Source organism: Bos grunniens, chromosome 10, assembly GCF_055505025.1.
Source record: "Bos grunniens cultivar Pamir isolate PY7600 chromosome 10, Bosgru_T2T1.0, whole genome shotgun sequence".
NCBI lineage: Eukaryota > Metazoa > Chordata > Mammalia > Artiodactyla > Bovidae > Bos > Bos grunniens.
In genome coordinates this window covers 42,094,429-42,107,457 of record NC_141174.1, presented here as the reverse complement: position 1 = coordinate 42,107,457, position 13,029 = coordinate 42,094,429, and the positions used below count along the sequence as shown (strand labels likewise).

Sequence of the window (13,029 nt, the reverse complement as noted above, 5' to 3'; positions counted from 1 at the left end):
AGAGCAGTTTTTGCCTCAGGGATGACCTCAAGCAGAGACTGTGTCTGTGCTCAGGTCTGTAGGCAGATATGAAACCACTCTCAGTTGAAAAAAATGCCCATGTGTAAGGGATTTTCAATGTGAGTAGGACTGTCGGTATGAGATACTGCACAGTTGCCTGGTGTGGTATACAGATGGTTGTCATACTTTCCTTGCCCACAGACAAACAGTACTGTTTTTCAGATGAATTGAAAGTTTTCTTTTGATGCTTGTAGGCAGTTCATATCCTAAAATATTGGAGTGTCAACAAAGTGCCAATCAGACCAAGATCTTTATTGTTTACCTGGGCTTCTGGCCCTCAAGACTTTCTGTCTGAAGGATCCAGGTTGCCCATTGTCAAAGAGAAATGCTTCTTCTGAATAATCTTAAAAATGTCCTTATTAATTCTAAAAATCCCCAGGAGATTATATTTAAGATGTTGTCAGTTCTGCTTGCCATAGTGGGATTGGAATGGAATTTTAAAATATAGGTGCCTCTCCATTTGCTGCTAGTGAAGGCATCAACTTAGCAGGGGAAGAGCATCTGTGAGATCTGGGCCAGAGTGATAGGGTTACCCCCCTTCACAGCCCTGCTTTGCCTTGGGCAGGAACCCTGGAGATAGAGAGAACCCTGGAGAATCCTTCCTTCTTCTGGAAGGACCAGCAGAACACACAACTTACTTTAGAAGATTCCATCTTTGTAAATATTAACAACTCAGAGTGTTGAAATTCCCTAGTTGCAAAGACCCCAGTGGGAATGAGTGATAAAATTCAGATTTTCAGGCTTTTGAACCTGGAGCAGAAGGAGTTTTCATCAGGGTAGATGTTTGGATTTTAAAGACCTGTTCAGTTTAATCAACTGAAGTTTACTTTGAGGGACTACTGTATACCAGATAGTATTCTAGTTGTTGGGGGTAGAGCAGTCCTGTTGTCTGGTACTAATCTTCTAGTGAGGGAGACAGACTACCAACAAACATTGTTGTAAGCAGTAAATACTCTGAAGAAAAGCAAATACAAGAGGACAGAGAGTGGTGGAGAGCAAGAAGGTGTCAGCAGCCCTGTGCTCTTGGTGGGAAGTTTCAAAGGTGCTGTAAGATCATCTAAGAAATCAGTCATGTCTGACTCTTTGAGAACCCATGGTCTACACAGTCCATGGAATTCTCCAGGTCAGAATAATGGAATGGGTAGCCTTTCCTTTCTCCAGGGGGTCTTCCTAACCCAGGGATTGAACCCAGGTCTCCCACATTGCAGGCAGATTCTTTACCAGCTGAGCCATAAGGGAAGCCCAAGAATACTGGAGTGGGTAGCCTATCCCTTCTCCAGCAGATCTTCCTGACCCAGGAATCAAACCAGGGTCTCCTGAATTGCAGGCGGATTCTTTACCGACTGAGTTATCAGGGAAGCCCATCTAAGAAAAGGAGGTGTTAATAGATTCTCAGACAAAAACCAAACTAATGGTTCCCAAAGGGGAAATGGTTGGGGGGGATCAACCGGGAGTATGGAAATGATTGATACACATCACTCTATATAAAGTAGATAAACAAGGATTTACTGTGTAGCATAGGGAAGTAACTATGTTCAATATAATGATATCATGTAATAACCAATAATGGAAAAGAATCTGAAGCTATATACTTGAAACTAACCGAATATTGTAAATCAACCATAGTTCAATTTTTTAAAAAAAGAAGAAGAAAGGCAGTGTTTGCCAGGACCACTTGTGCCTCTTCCCTTGAGGCTTGTCTCACTGAATTCCCTCTAAACTTGCTCCCTTTCCAGAGGCAGAGTCCCCCTCCCCAGCGTCCACCTGCCCCAGGTTTGCATGGATTGGTGCTGTACTAAGTGGGGAAGGACTTTCCACTCCCTTCTCACATGACACACACCCAACTCAAACTTGGTGTAAGGAGGGCTTTGACTAGCTTTACTTCAGGATTATTTTAACTGGAAATATACCCCTTTAAGAAAGAACACATTACAGATGGTCCAGTTAGGATGCAGGTTATTTTGAGACTTCCTGAACGTTATTTCTTGGCTCCTTCATTCAAATAAATCATTTATTACCCTGTAAGAGGTGCTGGGGATAATGATGACTAAGACTCACTCCCTGCCCTTGAGAGGCACACAGTTTAGCAGTGGGCAGACATCGATATTTAAATGGATAAATAGCTGCATCACTGGGTGAGTACAACCTTCGGGTGTGACCAAGATATTCTGGGAGCCCAAAGGAAGAGCAATGAACTCTGCCTCAAGGGTGCCGAAGATTTCAAACAACTATTATGATCTGAAGCCTTATTCATAGATGGATTATTCATCCATTCACATGTATTTCCTGAATAGTTTATATCAGGATCACACACTGCCTGCAGATATTATTTGTTTGGCCTGTTGTTGTTATTGCTTGATAATAATTCTATTGAGATATAATTACATTTCATATAATCCACCCATATAAAGTATACAATTCAATGGATTTTAGTATATTCACAGAGTTGTACAGTCACCACCAATATTAGAACATTCTTATCAACTCCCAAATCAACTCTGTGACCTGTAGCACTCACACCCCACCCCCTCAAACCTTCCAACCTTCCTTTCTAGCTCTATAGATTTACCCATTCCAGTTATTTCATATAAATGGAATCACACAGTATGTGGTCTTTTGTGACTGCGTTCTTTCCCTTAGAAAAATATTTTCAAAGTTCATCCATGTTGTGCCATGTATCAGTATTTCATTTCCTTTTTATTGCCAAACACAAGTCCATGACACGAGGTACCACTGTTTATTGATCCATTCATCAGTTGATGGATATTCAGGTTGTTTCTACTTTTTGTTATTATGACTAGTGCTGCTGTGAACATTGGAGTGAAAGTTTATGTGTGGACCTATGTTTTCATTTTTCATGAGTGAATATCTAGGAGTGGAATTTTTGGACCTGATGGTGGTTCTAAGTTTAACTTTCTGAGAAACTGCCAAGCTGTTTTCCCTTGTGTCTTCACCATTTTATATTCCCATTACCAATGTATGAGGGTTCCAGTTTCTCCATATCTGCCAACACTTGCTATTTTCAGTTTGTTTGTTTGTTTAAATTATAGCCATTCCAGAGAGTGTGAAGTGGTATCTCATTGTGGTTTTGATGTGCATTTCCTTAGTGATGAATGACATTGAGCAGTTTTTCCTGTGCTCACTGGCCATTTGTATATCTTATTTTGAGAAACGTCTATTCGGATCATTTGTCCATTTAAAAATTGTGCTGCTTGTCTTTTTACTGTTGTGTTGTAAGTGTTCTCTATGTATTATAGATGCAAGTCCCTTATCAGATAAATCATTTGCAAACAGTTTCTCCCATTCTGTGGGTGATCTTTTCATTTTCTTGATAGTGTCCCTTGAAGTACGAAAGTATTTGATTTTTATAAGATTCAATTTATGTATTTTTTTCTTTGGTTGCTTGTACTTTCGGTGTCATAGCCAAGGTTATGATAATTTTTGCGTATTTTCTTTTAAGAGTATTATCATTTTAATTCCCATGTGTAGATCTTAGATCCATTATTGAGTTTATTTTGCATATGATGTGGAATAGAGGTATGATTTCATTCTTTTGTATGTTATTTCATTCTGTAATATCCAATTGCTCCAGCACCATTTGTTGAAAACACTGTTCTTTCCCCACTTAAATTGTTTTGGTGCCCTCATCAAAATTCAATTGGTGGACACGACTGAAGCGACTGAGCACATGAGGGTTTATTTTTGGACTGTCAATTCTATTTCACTGATCTATATGTCTTTCCTTATGTAATCACCACACCTGTTTTGTTGTACAGCTGTGTCAGGAGTTTTGAAATTGGGACATGTGAGTTCTCCAACTTTTATCTTGTTCAACATTGTGTTGGCCCTTCTGGGTCTCTTGAATTTCCATGTGAATTTTAGGGTCAGCTTGTCGATTTCTGCAAAGAAGCCATCTGGTATTTTGCCAGGAACTGAGTCAATAGATCAGTTCGAGGAATATTGCTATCTTAACATGAAGTCTTCTGATCCATGAACTTGGAATGTCTTTCCAATTATTTTGATCTTCTTAAATTTCTTTCAACAATACTTTATAGTTTTCAAAGTCTGAATTTTGCATTTATTTTGTTGTTTATTTATAAATATTTTATTGTTTTTAATTCTATTTATAATGTAATTTTTAAAATTTAATTTTTGGATTGTTCATTGTGACCTGTTGGTTTTAAAATTTAGGAAAATTCATAAAGTCTTATTTCTGACTTCTTTTGAAAAATCAGATCTGGTTTCCTAAATGGCAACAAGGGGCTAGAGTGAGTAGCTTGGGTTTTGTCTTTCATGTAGTCTGTATAATTCCAGATTTCCCTGTATCTGGTTACTTTCTCCTGTCTGGATCCATTTACTCATTAATATCTTAATTATTAAGCACTGAGCTTTTTTTGACCTTTATGGTTATTCTTTTTGAAAATTAAGTTAGATGAGATACAGTTTAAAAAAAGGATTAATATGATCTAAACCTTTAATATAATTATTTTTATATACACATCCTATCTTTTCTTCTAAGTTGTTCAAGCTGCATTTTACTCATTCATCTCAGGAGCATTGGTGAGCTAGGCTCAGTACTGAGGATACAAAGAAGAAACAGACACCATTCCTATTCCAAAAGAGGTACAGACACACTGGCCAAAAAAGCCATATGGACAATTAATATCTTATAAAAGGTCTTCTGGATGTCCATACAGTGTGTGGAGGAGGGTCCAGAGAAGGGAGTGGTCAGACTGAAGGTAAGAAAGGAGAAGAAGGTCTTCCCTGATGACTCATAGTAAAGAATCTGCCTGCCAGTGCAGGAAACTGTTTCATCCCTGGTCTAGGAGGATCCCGTGTGCCATGGAGCAGCTAGGCCCCATACCACAACTGTTGAGCCTGTGCTCTAGAGCCTGCAAACTACAGCTATTGATCCCATGCACCGCAACTACTGAAGCCTGCGTACCTTTGCGCCTGTGTTTGCACCACGACACGCCACTGCGATGAAAAGTGGCCCCTGCTCGCTGCAACTAGAGAAAAGCCTGAGCGACAACAAAGGCTCAGCACAGCCAGAAGTAAATAAATAAATAAAATTTAAAAAAGAAAGGAGGAAAAGAGGAGAGGCTTCACGGAAGTGACTTTTGAATGATAATAGTTAGGGACCTTGTCCATTAAGCTAAGAAAGTAAGATCTCTTCCTGAAGACTGTTGTGTTCTCCAAAGTGTAATTCTTGGACCTGCTGTAGCAGAATCCATGAGTCCTTAATAAAACGCATTCTTGTGGACCAACTGAAGCAGAATTTTTCAGAACCCCAGAAATCTGTTTTTAAAAATCTTCCGTTTAAGTTTCCTTGGTAAATCTGAAGTTCTCTAAAGTTTGAGAAGCTCTGCTTTAAGAAGGTGGGGGATCTGTGAGAGTTTTAAGTGGGAATGAGGTGTGATAGGGTGGAGTGATACCACCCTGCATTTCAGTAAGGTGCTGGCTACATTGGGAAAGGCAGATTCAGAGGGTGGGACACCAGAGACTCCTTCTTAGTGGGGGTTACATTCTAAATTCATCACTAGGGTGAAAATCAGGTGGAATAAAGAATACACTGGGAAATCTCTGAAATCTATAACACCTGTGCACCCGGACCATCAAGGTTCAGTTCAGAGTCAATGGCTTCTATCTGTTTGAATTTGCAGAGAGGTCCCTTTTCCCTGGGGCAGAAGTCAAGTCTAGTTTGAGTGGTAGAGTTGGGGGCTGAGGGGCTGAATAAAGGGACTGATCTTTTACTTTCTGCAGGTCAGGTTGAAACAGTAGTTGAACTGAGTAAATCAAACATTGATATGATGGGAGTCCACTCTATTGCAATTGAGAGAGTGTGCCTAAACTACAGCAGATACGAGAGATGACTAAATTGATGGAATTTGGCCCCTGGTTGGATGAAGGGTTTGAAAGAAAGGGAAGAGTATGTGAACCAGAGGCTGGAACAGGTCACTAGAGTGGACAAGATCATTGGTTTGCTCAGGGAGTTTCAATAGAGTCTTGAGCCCAGAAGCTACTGTAGTGAGTTGAAGCATGAGTTGAAAGTAAGGAAGTGGAGGCAATGTCTCAAGGTTTGTCCTCTTCCCACTTCCCCTGTTTTTAATGGGAAAGATTAGATGTTATTTAGAGGTGGCAGAAAAATCCTGCAATGTCTTTAGGTCATGTTGGTGGCTTCTACCATCTAGCACAAGGGCAGGCACATTCTAAGGAAGGGAAAATGCCATTGAAAAACAAGAGATTTAACCTTACTTGGTAATTAATAAATTGTGATTCCAAGAGGTTAAGTGGTAGACTTTATGTAATTTTTAAACTCTAAAATAATACCACTTACTTATTTTTTCAAACACAAACAATACAAAAATGTAAAGTAAAAAATAAAAGTTTGCCTCTCTCCCATTCCCAGAGGTAATATGTATACTTTAGATATTCTTGCTGAGGATATAAGAATATATATCCTTTTTCTTTAGATCTTTGAAGGTCATCATTCTGTAAGAGTCAGGATGAAAAGTTCCCACAAGCCAGCTCTCATTCCTGTTCTCTGAAAACCCCAGTAATAATTTCTTCTCTGGAATGCAAAGCCCAAGATACACAGGCCATGAATAGACTGTTCACCTCGCCTTAGAAACAAGTGGTTGAAGCTCAGACAGTACAAAAATATTATGACTGCCCTGGGGCAAGAAGGGAGTGCGTGAGCTGGAATCTAGGTGAGCCGTCCGTCAGGTGCTGAATGGAAAGGTTGTCTGAGTGCTGTCACGTTCTTACCACCCCTGATACCTTGAATAAAGGTCTTCAGTGTCCTCTCCCCATCACAGGGCCAGGTATTAGGGCGTGTCTTCTGTCTCAGGTGCCACATCCTGCTGGCCCCGGAAGAGCTTGGATTCATGCCTGCTCTTACCACGGGGCCCCCAGGTGGGTCACCTTCTTTCCCACCTTGGAAGACCAAAGGAAGAGGCAGAGGGGGCAGCTGGATGACCTCCTCTCTTTTCAATTTTCCTGTCCTACAAGGCTCACACACAGGTTCCCAGAAATGGACTGCAACCTCCAGTATAAGCCCTGATTCAGTCTCACTGAATAAGTGAAACTGAGCCAGCCGCTTCCCATTAATAGGGCTTAATTTCTTCATCTATTAAATGGAATTAACCATGACTAACCTCATAGAAAGAAAAGATAAATCATCTCTTTCATGGTTGTCCTGTCCTCATGGAGCTAGGTTTCTTGAGAATAGAGCCCGTGTCTTTGCAGACCTACACTTAATACGTGAATGAGAGGTAGGGTTAGTTTATACTGACACCAACAAACTAAATTCCTGCTCCCTCAGGCCTGGACATTCAGCCACTTTCCACTTGTTCAGTCAGGTACCTAAACACAGATACTGACAGTCTTTTTATGCACCATGCCCTCCCTGCTTCTTCACAGCGATGGTTTCTGAGAAATGGACTGAGTGAGTCAATGGGAGGACCAGGTGCATCTGGGCTTCAGAGTCATTGTGGGAAAAAAAGCGGGCATTGATTTTCTCCCTTCACGTTGCCCTGAGTGCCTTCCACCCCACATGCCCGGGGTGGATGGGGAATGTGCTCATCGTCACGATCATCTCAGACCGTGACTCACGTTTCCCGCAGCGAGGCTGGCAGAAGGTGTGCCGTTGCTGACAGACAAGTATGTGAAGCAAAACAGAGGTTTCAGTGAAGGGGGGTTTTGGAAACAACTCCTGGGCCTGCCTTAGAAGGACGGGGCTGAGGTGGCTATCGCCATGAAGTGTGATTAAAAACAAAACCTTACATTTATACACAGCTATGGATAAACTAGATAGCTAGTGAGAACCTACTGTATGGCAAAGGGAACTTTATTCAGTGCTCTGTGGTGACCTAAACGGGAAGGAAATCCAAAAAAGAGGGGCTAGATGTATATGTATAGCTGGCTCACATTACTGCACAGCAGAAGCTAATACAACATTGTAAAGCAACTTCAGTTCAGACGCTCAGTCGTGTCCGACTCTTTGTGACTCCACGAACTGCAGCACGCCAGGATAAACTGCAATTAAAAAGGAAGAACAAAGCTTGGAAGATTCCCTCTCTCTCTGTCCTCCTCTCCTACTCTCCACTAAAAACCTCTTCCCTTGTTAACCAGAATCCCACAGTCGGTGACTCACATCACTGGGCTGAGAACTGCCCCATTTGACACCTTCCCTCATTGAGCTGTTGAAGCTCAGAGCATCTCTGCCTCAGCTTACATGCTTTGCCTCGTTTCCCGCTCCCGTCAGCTTTATCACTCAGGGTTTTCCCCACGCCTGGAACACCTGGGGAGTCAGGCCCTTTTTCCCCACCTTCCCCTCAAGTCTCTTTCTGAGACCTCAGTTCTGCTATACTCCTTGCTCATCCTCCAGGATGGAGAGAACAAACAGTCAGAAATTCACCTCCCTCTGCTCATTGTAAACTACTGTTGGAGCTCAACAGTAGAAGCCTCTTTGACTCTTTCATCCAGTATTTACTGGGTACCTTCTGTGGCTCAGGCACTGTCCCGGGTGTTGGGAATTCCATGGTGATCATGGTCCTTGCTCTTATGATGCTTACAGTCAAGGGAATGAAGACAGGTAATAAGCAAGTTAACAAGTAAACTTGATTATTCGTGGCATGATGACAAATGGGGGGCTGTGATGAAGGGTGCTAGGAAGGGTCTCTGAGGCAGTGACATGTGAATTAAAACCTGAAGGATAGAAAGGAGTCAGTCTTACAGAGCAGTGGGGAGGATCTAGGCAGAGCTAGCAATGGAGCAGCTAGTGCAAAGGCCCTATGTTTGGAAAGAGTTGGCTGTATTTGAGGAATGGAAGGAAGGCCAGTGTGGCAGCAAAGTGCAGAGGAGCAGGTGACAGAGCCAGAAAACACAGGGTTTAGCTGTCAATACTAGAGCGCCCATGAAGAATGTGAGGAACAGGAATCTGGCTGAGAATGGCCGGGCAATTGTCTTGACCAGCAAACTCTCCCCTACACGAGGCTCTAGACAACACTTGGTGCACTCACCTGCTCTTAGGATGCGAAATGTACAGAATTCGCTGAGAAATACTCCAAGAGTGTCTGGAGAGGCACCCCCAGCTCCCGCCATCTTTCCACAAGCAGAAGGAGGCTGGAAGGCTTCCAGGGGAAAGCTAAACAGGAAGCAGATCATTTCCAAGGAGCCAACAGATCACTTTCAATCAGACCGCTTGGCTCTCATCGCATTTCCGAGCTCATTCTCAGAGAAAAACACTCTCCCTCATCAACTGAGGCTCTGCTAAGAGGATGACTCCCACTGCCTCACCGGGCAGAGCTACACGGGGGACTACTAAGCCTGCCTCCCTAGGCTTAATGCCTCTCCATGATTCCAGAATCCAGTTTTTAACTCTCAGCTTGCTGTTTCCTGGATACCCTACCAGCATCGTTCAGTGAACAGGTCCCAGACCACCTCATCTTCCCTTCTCCTGGCTTTCTTCTTTCTGTTAATGGAATCACTGTTCCTCCCGCTACCCTGGCTGGAAACGTGTGAGTCATCCTTGACTCATCCTTCTCTCTTATTCTCTAGATCAAATCAACTGCCGGATCCTGTAGTATCTATTTCCGAGATGTCACTTGAATCTGTCCCTTCCTTCCCACCATCCCTCCTCAGGGTGAGCTTTTGTTACTTCTCAAGAGGAGCATCCTCACTTACTCCCTTGCTATTGACCAACCTTCCTACTGCTGCTGACATTAGGCTTCTCAAACACAGAGTAATCCCGCCACTCTTTACACCAGCCTAACACAGCTCCCACTTTTGCCACATTAAATATAACGAACTGTCTTTTAGCTTTATGAGCGTTGGTGCCTTTTCCAATACTCCATGTTCAAGCTAGATTTACTCCTTCCTGGTGTAGGACATGACTTTTTCTTTCCTTGAATCCTCTGAATAAATGAGGTTGCAAAAAGTAGAATTTTCTTATGTTATTAAGCTTTGGGTTTATCTGCATTTATATGCTTATTTTGGAGAAGGCAGTGGCACCCCACTCCAGTACTCTTACCTGGAAAATCCCATGGACGGAGAAGCCTGGTAGGCTGCAGTCCATGGGGTCGCTAAGAGTCGGACATGACTGAGAGACTTCACTTTGACTTTTCACTTTTATGCATTGGAGAAGGAAATGGCAACCCACTCCAGTGTTCTTGCCTGCAGAATCCCAGGGACGGGGGAGCCTGGTGGGCTGCCGTCTATGGGGTCACACAGAGCTGGAAATGACTGAAGTGATTTAGCAGCAGCAGAATACTTGATATTTGTGTATTATTTGTCTCACATTTAGTTTTGCTTCTTTTAATATTTGAGCATACATATGTACCACGCGCTGCTCTTAGAACACCTTCAGTTCAGTTCAGTTCAGTCGCTCAGTCGTGTCCGACTCTTTGTGACCCCATGAATTGCAGCATGCCAGGCCTCCCTGTCCATCACCATCTCCTGGAGTTCACTCAAACTCACGTCCATCGAGTCAGTGATGCCATTCAGCTATCTCATCCTCTGTCGTCCCCTTTTTCTCCTGTTCCCAATCTCTGCCATCATCAGAGTCTTTTCCAGGGAGTCAACTCTTCACATGAGGTGGCCAAAGTACTGGAGTTTCAGCTTTAGCATCATTCCTTCCAAAGAACACCCAGGACTGATCTCCTTTAGAATTGACTGGTTGGATCTCCTTGCAGTCCAAGGGACTCTCAAGAGTCTTCTCCAGCACCACAGTTCAAAAGCATCAATTCTTCGGTGCTCAGCTTTCTTCACAGTCCAACTCTCACATCCATACATGGCCACTGGAAAAACCATAGCCTTGACTAGATGGACCTTTGTTAGCAAAGTAATGTCTCTGCTTTTGAATATGCTATCTATGTTGGTCATAATTTTTCTTCCAAGGAGTAAGCGTCTTTTAATTTCATGGCTGCAGTCACCATTTGTAGTGATTTTGGAGCCCCAGAAAATAAAGTCTGACACTGTTTCCACTGTTTCCCCATCTATTTCCCATGAAGTGATGGGACCGGATGCCATGATCTTCGTTTTCTGAATGTTGAGCTTTAAGCCAACTTTTTCACTCTCCTCTTTGACTTTCATCAAGAGGCTTTTTCCTCTTCACTTTCTGCCATAAGGGTGGTGTCATCTGCATATCTGAGGTTATTGATATTTCTCCGGGCAATCCTGATTCCAGCTTGTGCTTCTTCCAGCCCAGTGTTTCTCATGATGTACTCTGCATATAAGTTAAATAAGCAGGGTGACAATATACAGCCTTGACATACTCCTTTTCCTATTTGGAACCAGTCTGTTGTTCCATGTCCAGTTCTAACTATTGCTTCCTGACCTGCATATAGGTTTCTCAAGAGGCAGGTCAGGTGATCTGGTATTCCCATCTCTTTCTGAATTTTACACAGTTTATTGTGATCCACACAGTCAAAGGCTTTGGCATAGTCAATAAAGCAGAAATAGATGTTTTTCTGGAACTCTCTTGCCTTTTCAAGGATCCAGTGGATGTTGGCAATTTGATCTCTGATTCCTCTGCTTTTTCTAAAACCAGCTTGAACATCTGGAAGTTCATGGTTCATGTATTGCTGAAGCCTGGCTTGGAGAATTTTGAGCATTACTTTACTAGCGTGTGAGATGAGTGCAATTGTGTGGTAGTTTGAGCATTCTTTGGCATTGCCTTTCTTTGGAATTGGAACACCTTAGGAAATAATTAAATAATTAAACTCTCACAATAGTTGTATCCCTATGTTGCTAGTGCCAAAAACTGAGATGCAGAGAAGTTGAGTAACTTGCTGAAGCTCCATAAGTAATAACTGACAGAGCCAGGACTCCAGTTCACACAGGCTGGCCCCAGAGCCCAAGCTCTCATATCCTTGAGCTCACATTTGTCAGGGATGACAGCCATTTTCCTGATACCATATTAATAGTTTGGATTAGCTGATGTTTTGTAACTGAACTGAAGCTTAAGGTATGTGTCCATTAATGGTCAGAAATATCAATGGTAGGCTGAATGTGCAAATGTAATTTGGTATTAGGAACTGATTTAGGTGTTTCCCAGGAAATCACCTCTGATGCTGAGAACTATTTTTGTGCCATTTTTCCTACTTAGTCTTTATTTTTTTTTCTCTTATTCCAGTACATGGGCTGTATTGAAGTGCTGCAATCAATGAGATCACTGGATTTTGGAATGAGAACCCAAGTTACAAGGTAAGAGAACAAAAATCTGACAAGCTTGGAGGACTATAGTCTAAAGTCACAAGAGTTTCTCCCTGCAGGAGTTTCATGCAAGGCTTCAAAGGCACTGTGGGTTTTTATTCGTAAGACTGGAAGGTCGAACAAAGCCCAGTGACCTTGTGAGTGGTTCTGACTCATCATGTGAAGGATTTCTCAATTGTGCAGCAGAGCATCTGCATTTCATAGGAGAACTGATAAGATGATGCACTCAGAGAAATAGCTGCTTTCCCAGATACTAGAAGTATTTAAAATAATATCTAGAAATGGACATTACAGGATCTCAGACCTGTTGAGGAAGTCTCTGAAAGTAACAGGAAAAAACTTTTCAAATCAGTAAGCCCAAGCTCGTCCCATTTATGGCATCCCTGACACAAGAAGCTGTCTATTCCTTGTCTGGGTCTCTTTCTTCCACATACAGTGAGCTGGATGGAAGAGTTGAACCAGTGGAGCCTTACCCAGAGTGGCCCCAGGAAGCTTAGGGAAAGAGCCAGAGTTATTATTACACAGAGTGCAAGTCAGAAGCAGAAGCACAAGGTATGGTTCTTTAAGGCCAAATTCAAAGCAGGCATGGAAAGGGGAATAACTGAGTGCTGAGACTGGTAACTGGGAAAATCACGAGGTGAGGGGCATGAAGTGAGAAGACTGGATTGATATGAATCAATATGATTCAGAATGAAGACTTGGGCATCTGTGGTGTGTGGTGCCAGTGTGCAATCCTCAGTGCCTGTCTGCTTC

At 42.5% G+C, this 13,029-nt stretch overlaps 1 protein-coding gene across 2 annotated transcripts in view; it reads left to right on the top strand.

Annotated features, from left to right (window-relative positions):
* Positions 1-13,029, top strand: part of SHC4 (SHC adaptor protein 4) — a 138,518-nt gene that overhangs the window by 38,671 nt on the left and 86,818 nt on the right. For both annotated transcript variants that reach the window (XM_086320795.1, XM_086320794.1), the window contains exon 2: positions 12,197-12,267. In XM_086320795.1, the coding sequence (XP_086176921.1) occupies positions 12,197-12,267 (71 nt within the window). The remainder of the gene's footprint in view (positions 1-12,196; positions 12,268-13,029) is intronic.